A 20,102-nucleotide genomic window follows, 5' to 3' on the forward strand; every position below is an offset into this window, starting at 1 on the left:
ATTTAATAATGTTTAAGTATGGGAGGCAATACACATCCTTGGTTTCAGTGAAACTAAATGCATTGGTTCTGTAGTAACTATTTCCAAACTGGATGTTGTCCTCAGCTGAATGCTCATCCCTTGGAAACCAGTAGAACTGTGTCTGATGGACTTGGTGCAGTAGCAGCCAGAGTCCATGCAGGTTTGCACACTCCTGGAAATCATAAATTATTCCTCTGTAGCCACAGGAAGGAGGCTAAGGTAACAATTACCAAACACTCTCATGGTTCAAACAGAATCCCAGAATAACAAAATCTTGTTTGAAATCAGACGATTTTGGAATATACTTGGCAATAAGGGTTAAGTACAGACTTCCTCATCACTTCGGTGGATCACACATATGCTAATCCCATCCTGCCTGGAGCAAGATGTCAGCTCTCTTAGAGTGCACTGTTGTCAGGCCCTGGTTTCACACAACTGCTGCTGTGGCTGACAAAGAGAAAAGACAACCTTCCTTTCCACAGAAGATCTCTCACAGCAATTAGTGGGTCAGAAAGAGGCAACATCTTTCATGGAAGCTCTGAGTCTGCTATGGCTGTATTGGAGACACTTTTCAAAGGGTTAGGATCTCAGGGCTGGCTGGTTCTGCTGCCCCTTTATGTTCTCAATTCTCTAAGAGTTTCTCTGGAAACTCTGGAATATTCAGCCGCCCCTGCCCCATTTCCCACATGCCCTTTGAAAGTCCTGGTTTCTTGGGATCCAGGCTCCATGCCAGATGGGACTTGGGACGTGCAGAGATGCTGAGTAATAGGCAGCAAGTGCACAGGGGTGATTGCCAGCTGCTCCAGAGGGCAGGAGAGGTGTCTGCAGGCCATGACACCCTCCTTGGCTCCCCAGCTCCTCCAACTGCAGCACCAGGAGCAAAGGCAACCAGGCAGCTTGAGGAGTCACAGGATTGGTTCATACAGGGATGCCTGCCCTTAGAGAGGGAGGCATCAGAGCTTTGGCTGGATCAAACTCCAGTCCTGATCCATCACTGGAGGACATCTCTGACAGCCCAGGCTCCCCAGACATTTAAAATGCAGCTCAGGGAAATGAGTATAGCCAACAATAAACATGATCATAAATCAAATATAATATAAACAAATAAAAAAAGCGAAACATTGCGTTTTGTTCACAGTGACGATCCCAGCGGTTCCACAAGCAAGAAAGCCGGGTGTGAAACGGAGGATCCGAAGGAGGCCGGCAGACAGAGTGGCCAGGAAGGCAGGTCCGACACCCTGACGCTAAAAGCCCAGCATGAGGAGCTCCAAGAAGAGCAGGCAGCGGGGTGTTCCCCTCTGGTGCAGAAGGCGAGCCTCCACCACACGGGCTCCCCAGTGAGAGTGCAGCGCAGCAAAGGGACGGCCTCGTGTTCCCATGCGGCTGCCTCCGATTATGAGCTCTCCCTTGACCTAAAGAATAAACAGGTACCAAGGCTTCCTCCTCAGGCTGTGGGAGAAGGGGATGGGATGGGTGGGACTGCATTTGCACCGTGGTGGCATGACTCTCAGCAAAAACATTAGCCCTTTGTTCACCTAGAGCTTTTGCCCTGCCTAACCGGACCTTTGGGTATGTGAGGCTGATGGAGGAAGTAGCTTCCACACCTCTGATTGAGTCGCCCTTTCACCCAAACCTGCTGGTGTCTGCTCCTCATTTCCTGGATTCAGTGGTCCAAAATGGACCTAGAAACCCAGTTGTGAGTGTAGACTTAGAGATGAGTTGCAGGCAGCCAAGAGCAGCAGCGTCCAAGGGTAGTGCCTTGCTCACAAGTTGCAGCGTCCATAGGGTTCCCAGCAACTGGTTGTGGCAAATGACCTCCCTCATGGGAGAGTCTCCAAGAACCCTCTTGCCATCTTGGATCATTCAGGGCAGGTCCCCAACACACTTCTGCATTAGCATGAGCTTTCAAGAGGAAATGGAGTTTATTCAATGGTTGTCCTGCACAGCATCTACCATGATGTTTGTGCACTGCTGCCACCACTGCCCTTAGTGCAGAGGAGGTTGCTGAAGAGATAGGCAAGTTTACCAGGCTGAGAGAAAATTATTCAGTCCTAGAAGTTTCAAGCCTTGCCTTCTGTGAATGAGGCTACAGCCTAACTCCAGAGCACAAGCATGCACATCTCTAGCTGCATCTCCCAATGGACTCCCAGCAGGAGACAGTGGGACAGGCTAAGCAGCTAGTCTCCTTCTTCACAGGTGGAATGTGTCTCCTCCCTTCTCGTCTCTGCAGATTACAGTCCAGGACAGCTGTTGTGCAAAACAGAACTTAATGCATAATTTGTGCCTTTTCCCTGGGAAGGCAGCTCAGCCAGAGGCTGTAGGATCTGCAGATCCTGCAGCCTGTGAGGTGAGGAGCACAAGCAAACACTAGTGGCAGTGTCCAGATTATGTTCAGGGGTAGAGTTCAGTGGAAGCTGTGCTATTGCAGCTGAAGGGTCTCAGCTAATCAGGTTTCCACAGAAGAAGCTGCTACTTCTGGGGCATCTATCTACCACTTCCCTCAAGGCACAGATGCTGTCCCTAGACATATGTCAGATCAGTGACCCAACAGATTTCAGAGCAAAAGAGACACCTTGGCTTTCTAGCTCTATCTTTCTCAAAATACTGCATACTCAATTCAAACAGAATTCTTGCTTCACACCAGGAAAAAAAAGAGAGACTAATTAACTGGCTTCACAAGCTAATGTGACATATCTTCAGGGGGGGTCACATCTTGACTGCTGTATATGGGCTTAGCCTCCTCAATATCCTAGAGCTGCTCTGGTTTGACCTGGGGATTGTCTGTCCTGTGTTATTTTAGCTTTAAGGTCATGTTGCCATATCACTGCTCTTGCAGTAGAGGCCAAATCTGCCCTGGGTGCATGTGAACAAGACAGACATGTTTAGCTGATTGTTCATTAGTGTCTGGTGCCTCGCAGAACTGACCTTGCAGGGACTGAGCTGATCTCCTTGGTGAAACCACTTTTCTCACAGCAAAGGGGTCCTACAATTTGTGGGCCCCTTCAGACTCACGGATGTCTTCAGTGAATTGCCTCCATCTCTGGAAGGGGTGATTTTCAGGCAGTGAAGAATACTAATTCTTCCACTCTTGCACTATAGTTTATGTTTTTATGTGTATTCCTATCAATTTTTTTCTTAAATGGGAAGAAGGGTTATAGGACCTGCACAGTTCTGTCCCAGTAGAACCCTACTTATAGCAGAACTTGTAATACAGGAATAGAACTTACAGTAAGAGAAGGGGGTGGAAGGAGACATTTTTAGTCTCACTGCACAACTAAAGTCACATTTACCTTTTGAGAGAGGACTGAGTGCTAGTAAGGAAGGAGGGTAAAGTGCAGCCTCCTCTGCAAGACTTGGACCCATTGTTGCCCCTCAGCATCATCCTAGAGAGTTGGTAAGTGGCTTCATGGGTCTCCTTGCTCCCTACCCCATGAAACAGAAAATTCTGGCAGTGCACAGGGCAGAAGTACTTTGTGCTGGGAGGTTGGAACAGAGACTCATGTGTTAAAGTCCCCCTGTGCTTAGACTCTATTGTAATGTTGGGAAAATGCAGGAGACCACAGGAAAGCGGAGCAAGCTTCCAGTCACACATACTCTTGAGCTGTGCTGAAGGGCAGCAGGTGTCCCATAGATGAAGGAAACACTCCATTAACAAATATCCCTTATAGCAATGTCCTTCCATTGTGAGAGGCTGGAGGGAGGGAAAAGCATTAAGAATGAGTGATGGAGAACATGTATGATTTGTATGTGGTGTTTTGTTGTTGTTTTTTTTTTATGATACATACATTGCCTTGAATGACTCAGATTCTGTCCCTGGGTCTGATTCTTTTCTGGTTATAACATGGTGGCACATCACTCTGCTCTGTGGCAACACAGGTGGAAAAACAGTGCTAACTGAGAATAAGATGAGGCCGTGGTCTCTCCTGGCAGATTTATAAATTCATGCCTATGGGCAACAAAGAGATGGGGAGTGCACCTCAGTTGTTTGGCCATATCCAGGCCTGCAGTTTGGCTTGCCTTTTGGCTTGCTTTGACCTTGTTAAATTTCCCTTCATATGCAATCCCTCATGGCAGTGAGTATTTTGCAGCCACTTCTAATTCAAGGCCTGAATTGCTCAGAAGGAGTGTTCATACTGAGGCCCAGAAATGTATTAAGCTAATTATTCTTTGAAATCCCCCCGAGCCCCCTCCTGCTTTTCCCTTCCTTTGGTGCTGGCTGTCAGATTATTCCCCAGAGAGGAGTAGCTTCAAGTAGGCAATTACTTGTGATTCATGGGGTTTATTAGGAGCGAGAGAAGGCCAATCATGCCTGGCCTTTCTTGCCTCTCAGATGGTCCTCCAGCCATCCAGACATACATCTCCATTACCCATGACTGTTGTGGTGCTAACAGATGCCCTTTCCTCCTCTGGAGAGGAAGAACACAGGCTACAGCTGTGTGAAATCCTTAATTCCTTTGGACTGTCAGTTAGCTCAATCTGCCAGCAAATGAGTATGTCTCAGTCATCAATAAGCAGTAAACGGTTAGGCTACAGCAAAGAAAAAGAGACAGAGACCCACTGGTACCAAACAAGGGTGGGGAGGGCACTTCTCCCTGTGGGGATGCTGCATCTGGCTCTGCCAGTCTTCTCAAGCATCCCTTGGGACAGTCTGTCCCTGTTATGCCTGCTGAAAGATACTGTAGGATTCCCCTTGCTTTGGACAATGCCAGTTGGCAGTGGAGCACATGCAGAACCCAGCCTTGCACACCTGTTATGAGCCAGAAAACAGACTAATTGGGGAGTCTCTCACTTCAGATTAGCTCTGCTCCTTAATGCCTTAGTCCTTTGGGAGGACTGAGATTATGGACTGCAAAAAGCTGGTGATGTTTTTTATTGAGGTACTGATAGCTTGCTCTGTTCCTTTAGATTTTTAGAAGGATCTCTCCTCACTAGCTATTAAAGTCTGCCATTTTTGGTACTGTCCTTGCATGAGATAAACTGGCCTTTTACTTCAGATCAGCAATGACATCTTGTCTTGGCCTCTAATGAGATCAGAGCATATGAATTTCATGTTTTCTGAATGGCTGTCACCTCCTTGGAAACCTCAGATAATTGTAAAGGCTCTTGCTTCTGCTTTATTTTGCATTGTACTGTTATTCTGTCCCTTCCATTTGTTCCTCTTTCCCTCCTTACACAATTAGCTCTACATTTTCATTAACCAGATCATGATTTTAAGTGCTCACGGTCAGTTGTCAGTAATAATTATCTGGGTTGGGCCTTTGCATCTTACTGGTTTAATTTACATTTATCTGCATGAGCCTTCCTCCTGAAGGAATGGGCCAAGGGATAGTTCAGTCTCTTTCCTGACAGGTCAACTTTAAATACATGTGTCAGGAGTGTTGGTTTCATGGTGGGATGTAAGATATCCTTGTCTATCCAGAACTGACAGGTCTTGTGGTAAATGACACTGTGTCCATGAATATTGTGAGGGTGAATTTTAGCAACATTAATGCAGACCTTTTCTGGGAGGGCAGCAGTGAAAGTATTAGCCAAATGTTCTTTAAATTAGGGGTAAGCAGAGCTCTGAGCCAGCTACCTCTGCAACCACAGTGGCCAAGCCCATCCCTAAGAAAATCGCTGGTATTTCTTAGTGCTGAACTTTGATGTTCGCCTTGGACAGACAGCAAGCTCAAGGGAAGGCAGACAGAAAACAGAAGCCTACCTGATGTTCGAGCACAAGGGAAAGGTCCCTGCTTCATGTCCAGAGAGGGAAATATGAAAGGATGTGCTCCCCATCCCACTCTCTTCCATAAATGTAAGGCTTCCTATATTTGCTTCACAGCCAGGATACCAGTGCAGGCACAAAAATGCTGGGCTTATGTTGTTCCTCTCTGCCCATCATCTCCCAAGGTCACATTATCTTTGTCTGCTTCCAGAGGAGTTAGTAGTGGAAAGATGCCAGAGGTCATCTACACTTCTCATAGCTGTCAGACCAGGTTTCACGGGCACCTACATCACTCACTGATGGTTTTATCTGTAACTTACATCATGTTATGAAAGAGAAGAAGGAAGCAGGTGACACGACATGACTCTGTGAGCTGAGGCTCATGCCTCAGTCTCACTTTGTGAAACCAGTTTGCACTTAAACTCAGATCTCGTGGAGTTCTGTTTTTCAAACTGAGTACTGAAGGCATAGTGAGGGACAAGTGGTATGTCTGAGAATGAGGATGAAGTCGGTAAAACTCATCCTTTGGTTCTGCTAACGAGCTGATATTCACCACATGACTGATGCAGTGAATCCTCTGCTAATTCAGGACTGACTCCACCAGCACTCTCAGTCCTGCCCTTCATCTTTTTTTTTTGTTTTTCCATATCTGTGCACTCACATATTAACACTACAGTCTGCACCTGCACTCTGCCCTGTGGAGTGCCAGTGATGTAGAATTTAGCTCATAGTTCAGCCTAAACCTCAGTGAAGGTAGTTTGAGTTAATTCTTCTATTTTTTTAACCCCATCTTCTACCTTCATCTTCACACTGTCCCCCTTGTCCTCTGTCAGTCACTCATTGGAACCAAATCATCTGTCATTCTCCTGGAACTTGTTAGTGAAAATCCAGCTGCAGAGGAAGAGTGGGGGGATTACCAGGAATTTTAAATTCTAGACTACAGGAACGGCCATACATGCCTGCTTTGCTGAAGCCAGTTGAGATGGAGTGTGTCGATGTATTTACATGTGTTTGTCGTTATCAGCTCAGGTAAACCCTCCTTCTATGTGTTTTTATTATCTTGTCTCAACATTTAAAATTCAGATTTTTTTACCTTTCAAAACTGAGAGTCTTTCTTCTTCTGGGTATTTTTCTTTTCATTGCTGGCTGACACCTGAAAAACTCAGATATCAAAAAGAAAGACACTTTGGCATTCAGAGTACTTTTTAAAAGACACAAGCTCAGAACAAACCCAGCCTCCACTAACTTAGATGGAAGTTTATATTTCTCATTAACTGCTAGATCAAGCCAGCATTCTCTGCATTTAAAACTTAATTTTTCTTCCCTTTTTCTGAATGATTTCTCCTTTTGCTGAGAGTATTTCATAAGGTTGATAAGGAGAGGAGAAGCATTAGTAACACTCTGAGACAAGAGATAATGCTTCACATTACCAGAGCACCACTGAGCAGGAAGACACATTGCTGGAACGTTTTATTTGCAATGACGAGCTTGCCCTAAAGGCCATCAGAAGTGAGTCTGCAAGGGAAGGGCACCTGCAGACTCCAGCTTTTATGGCTGGCACTCTAAGAAGGGGCAGGATCCCATTACAGCTGTGAGGAAGCTCGTGGTGTTGATGATTTTGCCAGTCATGCCCAAATGGGAACCTTCTGTTGACATCAGGGGCATGGCACTGCAGGGAAAAGCTAATTCAATGTCAGAAGTTCTTTTGACAGTCATTGAAGATGAACCAGTATAGAAGGTGAGGCAACAAGAAGCCATCAGAAGACAGTTAGCAAAACTAACGTGTCTGTTCTCTGTTTTTCAGATCGAAATGCTAGAGCACAAATACGGCGGCCACCTGGTGTCTCGCAGGGCAGCTTGCACCATCCAGACCGCTTTCAGGCAGTACCAGCTCAGCAAGAACTTTGAGAAGATCCGCAACTCCCTGCTGGAGAGCCGCATGCCACGCCGCATCTCCCTGAGGAAAGTCCGCGTCCAGAACTCAGAGAGCTTCTCCACGGAGAAAGCCCTGGTGGAGGGCTACAACTTTGTGGGCATCCCACTGGTGAGGTCCCCGTCTTTGCCAGCCACCATCAGTGGGGCACTGACTGAGCTGGAGGACTCCTTCACAGAACAAGTTCAGTCCCTGGCCAAATCCATCGATGATGCCCTCAGCACCTGGAGCCTGAAGACCATGTGCTCCCTGCAAGATGGGGGCTCGTACCAGATCAGGGAGACTTTCAGCGCCAGCTCCATGCAGCCAAACCAAGACTTAGAAGCTGAGCTGCAGGATCAGGAGAAGGAGGAAGGTCTCCTGCCAGATACTCTACCCAAGAGCAGCAGCACTCTCATGATGGCTTTTCGAGATGTCACAGTTCAGATCGACAACAAGAACATCTCTGTCTCATCATCTACCTCGGTGTCCATGGCAAACTGTCTCAGCAGCAATGACCAGGCTGGGCTCTCTCCAGCTACCAAGGCTGAAGAAAGCCCAGAAAAAGGGGAGGGAGAAGCCAGTGAACTACCATCTGCCCCAGAGAGCTTGCCTGAGAACAGCCTCACTTCCACCGAGGTGGATGTCAGTACTAATGGCACGGGGGACAGCAGTGCTGAGCCGGATCAGATGGCAGCGCAGAAGCTCCAGTTTGATGCAAGCAGTGAGGCAGGTCAAAGCAAAGGCTTGGAGTCTGAGAATGCTGACAACTCAGAGCAGCTGAGCAGCAGCAGCACCTCCACCTCAGCCAAGTCGGCCTCTGAGGTGTCCTCAAAAGAAGCCCTGCAGGCCATGATCCTCAGTCTCCCGAGGTACCACTGCGAGAACCCAGCCAGCTGCAAGTCCCCCACACTTTCCACAGACACCATGAGGAAACGCCTTTACCGTATTGGACTGAACCTCTTTAACATGTAAGTGACCTGTCCTCTGTTTCCCAGCCTGTGTTATGCCTCACAAGAACAGATGATGGCAGGCTCTTGGTCTAGATCCATCTCCAGGGAAGTTCATTCCTATTCAAGGACATGACCATCTGGGTATGCAATGCACAACACAGGTTTGCTTCCTATAAGCTCTTTCCCTAAATTCTCCCAAGTACTCTCCTTCTCTTCTGCCTAACAGGGGAACAAGCCCATGAGTAGTGCCCATGCTCTCACAATTCACTGAACCTTCAATTTCAGTTGCTGTCCATTTGGCATCCACCAGCTGAGCCTGGGATCACTACTCCATTCTGTTGCAAAGGAACAAACATAGCTGGGACTGTAAATCCAGCCCTTGTTAGTTAACATAGGGCAACGCCAAGTAAAGGGAGAGAGACACACAGAGGTAGAGCTGAGCTTAACTAGCCCAGTATGAGTAAGAATGACAAAGTTACATCTTTGGCTGTCGTTTTTCCTTCAGATATTTGGGTAGATTTTCACCAGACAGACCAGGTTTAGTCACCTGTCTCTCATGTATCTGAGTTTGATATCCTATGAGAAGGCTTCAGGTGTGAAAGCAAAAGCAGAGCAGAGGTTACCATCAGAAGAGGTTAACTCACAGGGTCACGCGTGGATTGGCAGAAAGTAGCTGAGTTACTTTATGGAGGTTTAGACTTGCTCATTGCCTTCTGATGAGACTTTTCTCATCTAAACAAGCCACGAGAAGTACTGGTTTTTGCTTTATTATCACACTCTCATTTCTCTGTCTTTGTTTCCACTTGAGTCCCCTAATAATGAGGATGTAATGTACCCATACTAGGAGAACGTTTTCCACATGTTAGCGTGGGCATTTTAGTCAAAGCAAGGACTGATCATTATGCAGTCCTAGGCAGAAGTTTTTCACAGACAAAGGGGCAATGCACAGGATTTTTTGTATGTGTGCAGTGGAGGCTGTGGACTCCAGGAGGCAGGGACCAGGAAGAAAGGTTTTTAGGGTTGGTCACAGAGCACATCCAGAAGTGAAGTGATGTTAGGTCAAACAGATCTGTGACTCTTACAGAGCATGTTTCCAGTTCTAAGTACAGGTTGGAGGACAGGAGTGAGGAAAATAACCTGTTAGCTCTGGGGAATTATGCCTTTCTTCAATCCCAGAGCAGTATCTAGGGGACATGCAGCTCCCCTTGTGACTTCCTATCCAAGGGGCTGGGAGGGCCATTAAGCTTTCTGCAGTTATTCAGTTGTTGCTTTCCCTGTCTATGTCCAGGAAGAAGCCAGTTTACTATTGTGGGGTTTGGGATGTGGGCACTGATCCGTAGAACATGGAGCTGAGGCTGTATGAGCATGTGGACACATCCTTTTTTCTGGCTTTCCCTGGAGCAGGAGCTGAAAGCCTGCAGTTTCTAGTGGAATCTGCCACAGTTTATCTGGCCTTGCCTTGCATTTTTGGAAGGCAGTGGCAAAAATGCTCTGGCATGAACCAGGCCTCTGGAAACACACCGATGCAGTGGCACTTCCCCCATCCCTGCTGCACAGTGAGGGGGTGAAATCCCTGGAATGGCGAGAGCTTCATTATGCAGCACTGCTGTAACAGCTCGGTGCGTGTGGGCAGCTGGCTGCGTGGGCAGAGGGAAAGCCAGCAGGACGTGAGGAATCCCGCAGCATTTGCTGGCTCTGTTTAACACCCCTGCAACACCAAAAATGAATAGTAGGGACCAGGCTCAGGAGAGAGGGGAGTACAGTTGTCTGCTGCACGTCTAGGTAAAAGCTACATGCTGCACTGCATGGAATACATCTGCAGGTGTTCAGTGGCAGAGACACTGTATTGCTATCAGGATTTTGTGGAGAACAAATTGAATCCTGGGAAAAACTGATGAAAGGCTGCTGTTAGTGAAAGAATATTTGAGTTATAGTCTAGGCAGTGCAGGTGGGCTTTCACAGCTGGACTGTTTTATCCTGCATCCTCTGATGGTGTTGTGTGTACCATCTCAACTGAAACCTGTGCATCCATAGCAGTGTGTGCATTTTTCTGGCCATATTCAGCTCTCAGCTCCTTTGGGGTGGATCCAAAGTCAGTCCAGTGACTTTGGAGTTTCACAGGTGTAATTGAGTTCATCCTCATTGTGTGAACACCATACCGTCCCTTGCCAAATACCAAAATGTGCAGGTGGATGTGCATTTTATGAATCTCTGTTGCTTAGTTTGACTTGTGTCCCAACCATATCACCTTTGCACTTAGCACGGAACTTTATCTGTGCTCTTCAATGGTGAACCAGGAGGTCTGTGTGATACTAAAGAAGGTGTATTTTTGCTTTTCCCTGAAGAAGGCCTGGAATTTTCTGTATCAGATTTTGTACCTCTCCTATTTACAAATTTAATGGGCTGACTGTTCTTTCAGCCCTCTCCCCAGGGATGCCACACTGCCCAGAATATTTTCTTTTGACATTACCGAGTAAGCAGAACTATTTCAAGCCCATCTACTTTTTACATGCCTGTGAGGCCCCTGTAAGGAGAAGGCCATTCTGCTGAATGCTGATCCCCTTATAGCTAGACATATGTTGCTCACCCACATACTTCACCACCTGACAATGTCACAGTCTGTGCCTGTGCATATCATGCATTCATGTGCTCTGAAATCTTATCCTATTCTTTCCTCACCCCAGGAAACTGCCTGAGCAAACTCATTCCTTGAGCCTTGACAAAGAATCCTGAATTTGGATTAATGATGGAAGCATGACATCATTTCATGAACTCACCCTCTTACCTCTCTCCACCCACCAGCTCAGAGAACCTGTGGCAATCTTCCTGCCACTGCAGTGATTCACCTCAGCACCATGCATCATGATAGAGACCTTTCAGTGGGGCAGACTGAAATACAGGAAGAAAACTTCCTGCAGAGTACAAATGTACCTTTTGTTCATCTCTGCATTGTGAGACAGGCACCATGTAGTGTCACAGCCACTCTCAGGATACACAAGGTCTTATAAACGAGGACAGAAAGATGGGACAGATGTTTTATCAGGGCCTCTGGTAGTAGAACTAGGGGTAATGGTGTTAAACTGAAGGAGGGCTGGTTTCAAGCAGATATAAGGAAGAAGATTTTTACAATAAAGGTGGTGAAACACTGGCACAGGTTGTGCAGAGAGGTGGTGGATGCCTCATCCCTGGAGATATACAAGATCAGGCTGGAGGGGTCTCTGAGCAACCTTATCTAGTTGAAAATGTCCCCACTCACTGCAGGAGGGTTGGAGTAGATGGCCTTTAAAGATCATTCCCAACCCAAACTACTCCGCTTCTCTAAGAGCTGTATGTGCAGGCACAGACACTGGCACGTTGAGAAGCACAAAATCACTCCCACAGCCAGGCAATCAGGCCCACTCAGCACCAGACCTGTTCTCAAAGAGATGCTCACAGCCACAGAGGGAGAAAAGCCCTCTGTCTGGGAGCTGTACACTGCTCCCTCCCTTCTGACAAGGCTTTCTCTGGGCGCCTTCTCTCACACACAAAGATTTCTGCCTGAGGTTGTGAATCAATAGAGAAGGGAAGAAAAACATAGCTAAGGCTGGGGAAAGTGGAGGAAGAGATAAGCAAATCTGAGTATGGGATTTCTGTTCAGGCAGCCAACATCAAGCTCAGGTGAAAAAACAAAATTATTTATTTTTACAGAAAAACTGTCCACTTGTGGTTATCTCCCTTGGAGTCTTGAGCTTTGTTTGCCCATAGACCATGGCAGCAATGTCTCCTAAGTTTCTTCCCAGAGGAAAGAGCCTTTGACTCTGGAGCAGATTGTTAGCAGAAGAGTCACTAATGAGGAGTGGTACAATGCAGCAGAATCCTTTGTGGCAGTGGGATGCCACTTGTGATTACCAGGTGACAGCAGGTGTTGCAAGTGACACAGCAGGTCCTATGACATCTTTTTGTCCTCAGCAGCAGCTAGGGGTGCATACAGGAAGTTACTTTGCCTCACCCCAACCAGTCCCACTCCTGACATACATGTGAACTCATAGGAGCCCAGGCACACACCAAGGGCTGCATTGATGCAAGCCATGGGGTGAGCCAGAGGGAACAATGCCTCCAAGAGATCATGCAAACTCACCATGTGTCTGTCCTTCCCTTCCAGAAACCCAGACAAAGGGATCCAGTTCCTGATCTCACGAGGCTTCATCCCAGACACCCCCATTGGGGTGGCACACTTTCTGCTTCAGCGGAAGGGCCTCAGCCGCCAGATGATTGGGGAATTCCTGGGCAACAGCAAGAAGCAGTTCAACAGGGACGTCCTGGAGTAAGTGTGGAAATCTCTTCCCCTCCTCCCTGCGCTCTAAAGGAGTTGCCAGCCCACTCTGCCCCTGGCTGCACCAGCAAGCACTTTGTTGTCCTCCATACCCCTTCACCCCCACTCTTCAGGAACTCCACCACTGCCAGTCCCTATCTGGCATCCCTCAACACATTTCCCAGCTATGTGTTTCACCCTTCATATCATCAGTTCTTTCATTTCATATAAAGTTCTTTTATCTGTATAAAGTATCTCTGATGCCTTCTGGGAAGTACTAAGAGAGGCAGAGGAGGAAAAAATATCTGCTTCTTGCTGTGAGACCAGCAGTGAGAAATGAGTGCTGGCTACATACTCAGTTCTCTTTCTGTCCATGTTGAAATTTGTGGTCCTTCGAGTTTGTCCAACTGCATTATGAGGATAATTATGAGGTCCTGTTTGTGGTGATGAGGAGACCTGCATATGAAAACATGCTACAAAGGGCTCATCATTGCCACAGCAGGCAAAGAGCACTAAGGAGCATCCCCAATCCAAAATCTCCAACAAGCTGAGCTGCCCCTTTTCAGAACAAAATCTGAGGTTTCCTTCCTGCTTCTGTTCAGTGGCTGCCTTTGCTGGATTTTTACCTTCAGTTCTCTCACCGTCACCCTTTCCTGGTCACAAACCATGCATCTCTCAGCCTACACCTCTCTCCTCTTTCAAGTCTAGCTCATTCAGAGACCCATTTCAAGGCATGACCAGCACTCAGCTTCGTCTTTTATTATGCAGAAGCACAACTCTTAGTGAGAGCTGCCTTTCCATTAGGAGGGAAGTCCTTTGCACTGGGTCCTTTATTACAGTCTTCCATTCTCCAAAATGCTCTCTATCTCCCTTGAATTTTGCAGTGGTTTCTCTTGAACCATAGAGAAACTCCAAATCCTATCCACATACCACTTCTACTCCAGAGAAAGACTGGAGTTTGCCAAAATTCAAGAGCCAAATCTCAGCCTAAATTTTAAAATTCATTCCAGCTGCAATTGCTGCTTCTTATTACTGCAGGTACCTACCTGACCTTAGGTCCATCTCTTTTTCTAATATACTGTGGAAGTATTGATTTGTCCAGCAACAAGACACATGGGTTGTCCAGTCTCTTCACACCGAGAACTACAATTAAAAGTAATTGCCTCTTTTTCTCCAGTAAGCATTGTGTGGGCTGCTTTCCCTGACAGATAATGTGCTCAAGTCCAAACCTAGCCTCTGCACACACAGGGAAATACTACAACAGTAGGCTGACACTTCCTTGTAATCCTAAATTTGGCATCATCCCTGCAAATGACCATGTTCTTCTGCCTCACATGGAACTACAAACCCAGTGTCAGCAGCTCCTGGGAACAGTCCCTTATTGCAAATCCTGGTGTCAACCTCCGTGCCCAGGAGCTGCTACATTGGGGTTGCCTGTCCTGATTCTGCTTGGGGCACGGGGCCATTGGAGCAGGTGACCCTACTACATCATGCTTATTACTTGAAGTTTCCACTGCCCCACTCGTGGTGACACTCCAAATGTTCAGTGAAAGAGTGACTTTGCCCATCCTATTAACATCTGTAGAAAACAAGGCTCAAAGATGGGGACTGAGATATTGAGGCTGTGTGTACATGGATACATCTTGGGCAGGGACTGTGTCTACCTGAACATGTATCAAACAACTGAGTTCAGGGTTCAAACCTGTGTCTGATCACTTCAGGCAACAGATGATATGCTTGCACTAACAATCTGTGCTGCTACCCCCTCTTCACAATATTCGTCTTCCTTAAAGGCAAAGATAAAAGTAGTCTTAAAATATATGCAGAATGTTCTAAAACAGGAAGGAAAAAACATGCATGTTCAGCTGTTTGTAGCTGTGCCATTTGAAAGTACTTTCTTCCTGTGCTAGTTCTGAGCTTGGGGGTATGGTTGAGCATGGTTGGTGGGTTTTGCAAACAAATTTTTCATCAGCTGCTCATGAGAGCTGGGTGGGCAATGGCTGCACACCCAGCAGCGTGCCATGCATGGAAACAAGGCATTGAAAGGAGAAATCATGGCCCAGAATTATAATCCCAGGTATTTTTCCTGTCCATGATGCAGGAAGCAGAGGGCTGGCAGTGTAATGTAGTGTGCTGGCATTTCCAGTGCACTGTATCTCAAGGACTGGCCACAACTTATGAGCTGTTTCTATGGGAACAAGAGGCAGATCAAAGACCTTTTGGCATTTTAGAACTAAGACCTTGTCTGGTTCTCATTCTTCATCCAACTCCCATCAAAATAGTTCAGGAACACTGACACAGGTTGGACAACAGACTCTTCAAGGGATGTCTTGCTGTCCCCGCATCCACCCATGTTAGCAATGTTAAGCTACATGGTATTCCCTGGAGAGCACATGGCAGACAGAAGAGCTCATACAGTAGCTTTTGCACAATTTGCGCAATACCGCAGTCATTTTTGTGGCCCAAACAGGCAGAAGAACAGGTACTTGGTCCTGTCAAATGCCCAGGTAGGGTGGCCATGAGCAGGCAGTAGTGCTTGGACAGGCTCTGCTCACCTGCAGTGAGCAAGCCTGTATGCAAGCAGAGATGTCTGTGCTCTTTCACATCCCAAACATGGCCCTGGAGCCTCCTCTACCTCCCAAAAGCAATTTCAATTATTGATGCTGCTTGCTGTGTTAGTTTAGCTCTCGCTCGATGTGAAAACTTATGTTGCAATTGTGTATTGTAAGCAACGTTTCTACTGCAGCCAGGCTGAATTGACCCAGCTGCATGAATAAATAATAGGACAGCTTTTAAAACATCTGCAAAAGTGTCAGCCTCCCTTGTGCATTTGGAGGCAGGGCAGAGTTGCCCAGGTTACAAACTCCAGACTCAGCTGTAATGTCCAGCCATAAGTGTGTACTCTGCAGAGTTCCCCTGGCTTCTGCAGGTATTGAAGCTGTGCCGGCTGACAGAGAAGCTAACTTCTGCCTGTTCCTGCTGTCAAACACCAGAGCTCAGGAGTGCAGAGTGGCATTTGGCACTGTGAAGACAATCCCACTTTACTGCCCACCTAGTAAATGTAAAACTCCAGAGAAGTGCTATGCTGGGTGCAAAGCCTTTTATGTAAAAGGACAAGGGTTTAGGTGAAGTAAGCATTTTATGAGGACTGAGCACTTTGGTGTGCTATTTTGCCTTCCCACACCTTCATGCCCAGCACCTAAATGCTCTGAAATAATAATCTCCCTTCCATCTTCCTGCTCTTATCTTTCAACCTTTATCTGACTTTCTTGGAACTCAAAAAAGGTATCTGGATAATTGACAAGTAGTTCTACATGCTAGCCAGAGGAACAGCAGAGAGAGGGAAGGAGATTTTCTACAGTTTCTGACTATAATTGACACACACGCATTGATAATACTGAGCCACTCAGGTCTGTCTCTTTAGGAAGATGCAGTATGTAATTTTCTTGTTTAGAAAATACCTCAGTCTTTAAAACCAGGATTTATCTCACCTGCTGTTGGCCACTACCAAGTTTAGTGTCTTCTACAAATTTATGAATTCCTTTTGTCAATGAAGACACATGGGGCCCTCAAGAGTGTTGTTTTTCTCAGTGTGCTAGTTTAGGCTGGACATGCAGCTTTTAGGCATTTTTTGTTACAGGGCATAAATCCCACTTGTAACCTATTTTAAGCATCCCACAGAACAGCCATTCACTGTGATTAGCATGCCACAAAAAAAATCCAAGAATCTCCTTCCACTGGCTGTCCTGCAGCCAGCAAGAGGGAGTTACTGGGGACCTGCCCCAGGGTTTCAGTGTCTACCAGTTCAGGGAATACAGCTGGAGGGAGGTAGTCTGTCCCATTAAAGGATCTATGTTTTGAGCAGTTCTAATCAAATCTATTTGTCAAGTACTGCAAGAAAATAATTCTGTTGCTGAAGATTAACAAGGGATTAACACATAGCTTTAATATGAGATACATCATCGTTCTTGCATCCTTTCTTTATTCTGTGTTTATTTGTTGCTTTTCTTCTCTTTCCTTCACCTTAGTCCATTCTTCCCCTCCACCTGCTCCTGACAGGAAGCAGGAATTGCTTCCATTTGTAGTTCATTCATGATCAAGATAATGTGAGTGATTTAATGAATGGAGTCATCTGTGCTGCTACTGGATGGTTTATGTTCAGCTCATGGGAGAGCAGATGTGGCTGATGTGGTGCACTTGCTGTCAGAGGAGAAATGGGCACAGACTCCAGCAGAGGAGACATTGTGCTGAGTTGGGGTCTGGTTGTTAAGAGTGGAAGTTGCTGTTGGAGACATTCTCCTTGGGGGTGAGCAGGTCTTCTGTCTGTCAAACTTGTGTTGTCTACTCTTTCTGTCATGGAAAGTCAGGGAGAGAAAAGCTGCTCTCGGTAAGTGCAGAGCTGGGAGCCCAGTAAAGGGACTGTCTCTCAAAGAGGTGTTAGATTCCTCTTGGACAGACAGAATGCACTTGTCAGGTTAGCACAAACTAGCCTTCTTTCCCCTTCTTCCCCTCTCACTGAGGATGATTCAGAGGATCCGTAAGGGACTTAAGTCACAGGAGGGTTTAAGCAGGAGCAATAGATAAGGATGTGATGGAAACAGGACAGAGGGAAGAATGCGTTAGGCAGTTCTGAGCTCCTGCTGCAAGCAGAGCTGTAGCACACACCAAATGTGAGTAAGAACAGCCTTCACCTGCCAGGCCTGTACAGGCTGAAGGTGCAGCTTGAGTCTGCCTAATCCCAGGGAAACTCAGGAGGGAGTAGATTCCCAAGTAAGTAGCCATGTAAGCTACCAACAATCAAGGGAGAGTGAGTAGGCATGACAGACACAGGGAAAAACAGTCAATACATGTCCTGTAGAATTGTCCAGAAAGGGAAGACTGGTGCTGTCTCTGTTGTAGAGACTGTCCTTCCCAAGAGGCTGCGGAGGGCAGGATTGGGGCACACACCTATGCCCACTGGTACATGGAATCAGGGAGTCCTGCTAACTTTTCTTTCTGTTCAGTTCACACGTGCAGGGCAGTCTCCTTCCAGGGAGCTGAGCTCTTCTACAATTCACCCAAATCCTGATTCACCCTCAGAAAGCTTGTAGAATTAGGGAGGCTGAGAAAAGGGATGGTTTTCATTAATATCTTTGTGCCTTGTGATTTTAAACTTTCCACCTGGCTGCCTCACCCCTTGCTCCCTCCTGGAGTAGAGGCTGCAGGTTCATTACAGATGCTTTTAGTTGCATCCCAGCTCCTGCTGCATTGTCACCTGAGCGGAAAAGCTAGAAAATAGGTCATTACACTTGGATGAGCAGATCCCAACCCCACATGATACAGCTGCTTCCTGTCTTCACTGAACCCTTTTGCCACAGGCTTTTTTTTGCCATGCTTAGTCCTCTGCTAAATCCTCACAGCTCTTCTGTCATTATGTCCACCTGGTTTTGGGGGGAATCTTTTCCCTGTAGCCTAGGAGGCCACAACAGAAACAATAGCTAAGCACAGTAATCCATCTAGGAGCCACCTCTTTGGTCCTAGAACCTCGTGTAGAATTCAAGAGTCCTCAACCCCCACCATCTTGTTTATGAGGCTGGAAGCCAGCGCTTTTCCTGCTCACTTCAACAACAGGATCCAAAATCATATCCTTGCAGATAGTGGGCTAAATCAATCTCTGGATGCACTGCGAGCTCAATTTGTGTGGTTTGTTGCAAGTTCATGGGAAGGAAGGAGTTGAAATATGATATTTTATAAGGTGATTACTGTGTCACTGTATCATCATCCCTCAAGCCTCCCAGCATCCCTGGAACAGGCATCTCAAAAGTGCTCAGCTGTATGTGGAAAAATGAACTCAGGACTCTTTTTGGCTTGTGCATATCAGCTGTTGGTTTATTCCTTGGATGCAGAGAGCCACCCGCTCTCATATCCTTTGTCAGCTTTCACAGTGTCTAGCTTGGAAAGAAAAGCTCTGGTTTCACTAAGAAAAGTTGTGCTGCATTTCAGGGGAGTCTGAAACAATTACCAGAGTACATTTGGAAAGTTAATGTGAGTCTGTGCAGGAACCTGCATTCAGGGAAGGCTGCAAAAGTTGCAGCTGTCTGGAAGAGGAGCAGGAGCATGGCAGACCCACAGCACAAGGCAGTTTGCCTCTTTGAATGGACTTTGCTGTGTCAAATTTGCACACAAAAAATATCAGATAAGCTTGATCCACCTTTCTTTCTGCCTGTGTAGCATCAGAAATAGCAGCTTGGTACCTGATGGCTCCTCTAGGACCTGTTCTTCAGACCTTTGACACGGGATTTGTGAGATAAATCAATCCAAGTACAGGCTGACGTTGCTTGAATCAAACATTCTGCCCAACTGGTCCTTTGTGCCTGGTCAACTTTTCTCAGTAAGCAGGACAGGGGACACTATTCTTTGGGCTGAGAGACAAATGGAGGAGACTCCCAGGAGTTAGAATTTCCAAATTAAACCTGCATCAGTCAGTCTATGAGAAAAACCCTCAAAGGAGAATCCGAGCATCACTTATATAGCAATGCCTGTCTGAGCTTGAAAAGAGATATGAACAGCTGTCTTGTCCTACTTGTCCTAATGAAGGTTCAATGCTTTCTGTATTGAGGACATTGACTTTATTACTTGAGATTTGTACGCAAAGGGGAGGAGGATGTGTTAGGGCAGCCTGTGTGGATGGGGAAAGCTTGATCAAAGACAGAAGGAGTAAGCAAAAGATAGATGATTTGGTGCTGGTGGATTGGGGTTACTAGGGTGACCTTAGTGGGTGTCCTTAGGCTGTGCAAGGACTCAGTGTTCACATGTCTGGAAGCAGACAGCAGCAGCAAAATCGCTGGGATCAGTGCTGAGAAACACTGCTCACTGGGAAGGATTAAAAATAATAACAAAAGCACAAGTACAGAGGTGGTTGCAGCTGTGAACACAATAATGACTAACAAAAGGAAAACTGTTCTTACTATCAAAGATAAATTCAAAGAAGCAGAATGCCTTGATGTTAACCCAAGGCACTGAGTATAAGTATGAGAAAAATAAAAATAAGAAAGGAAAGAGGAAAGTGGAGGAAGCTTTTCTTACTGCCAAGTGTTTCTGCAGTCCACCTCTTGGAGAGATAAAAAATATATTTCATGGAAGATTTCCTGTGAGAACAGTCTCTTTGCTCTCCCTATTTGTTTCTGAATTTCGATTATATGGACTTTTCTGCAGAGAAAGAGCCCAAAATTCCTAGCTGAG

At 46.5% G+C, this 20,102-nt stretch overlaps 1 protein-coding gene across 2 annotated transcripts in view; it reads left to right on the top strand.

The window, feature by feature from the left end:
• Positions 1-20,102, top strand: part of IQSEC3 (IQ motif and Sec7 domain ArfGEF 3) — a 91,105-nt gene that overhangs the window by 57,806 nt on the left and 13,197 nt on the right. Inside the window, exons 3-5 of one of the 2 annotated variants that reach the window (XM_062490988.1) lie at positions 1,160-1,448; positions 7,530-8,608; positions 12,732-12,893. In XM_062490988.1, coding sequence (XP_062346972.1) covers positions 1,160-1,448; positions 7,530-8,608; positions 12,732-12,893 — 1,530 coding nt within the window. Of the gene's footprint in view, positions 1-1,159; positions 1,449-7,529; positions 8,609-12,731; positions 12,894-20,102 lie in introns of those variants that run through there. The other variant, XM_062490989.1, reaches the window with a different exon arrangement.

The sequence above is a fragment of the Cinclus cinclus genome, chromosome 4 (assembly GCF_963662255.1).
Source record: "Cinclus cinclus chromosome 4, bCinCin1.1, whole genome shotgun sequence".
Taxonomy (NCBI): domain Eukaryota; kingdom Metazoa; phylum Chordata; class Aves; order Passeriformes; family Cinclidae; genus Cinclus; species Cinclus cinclus.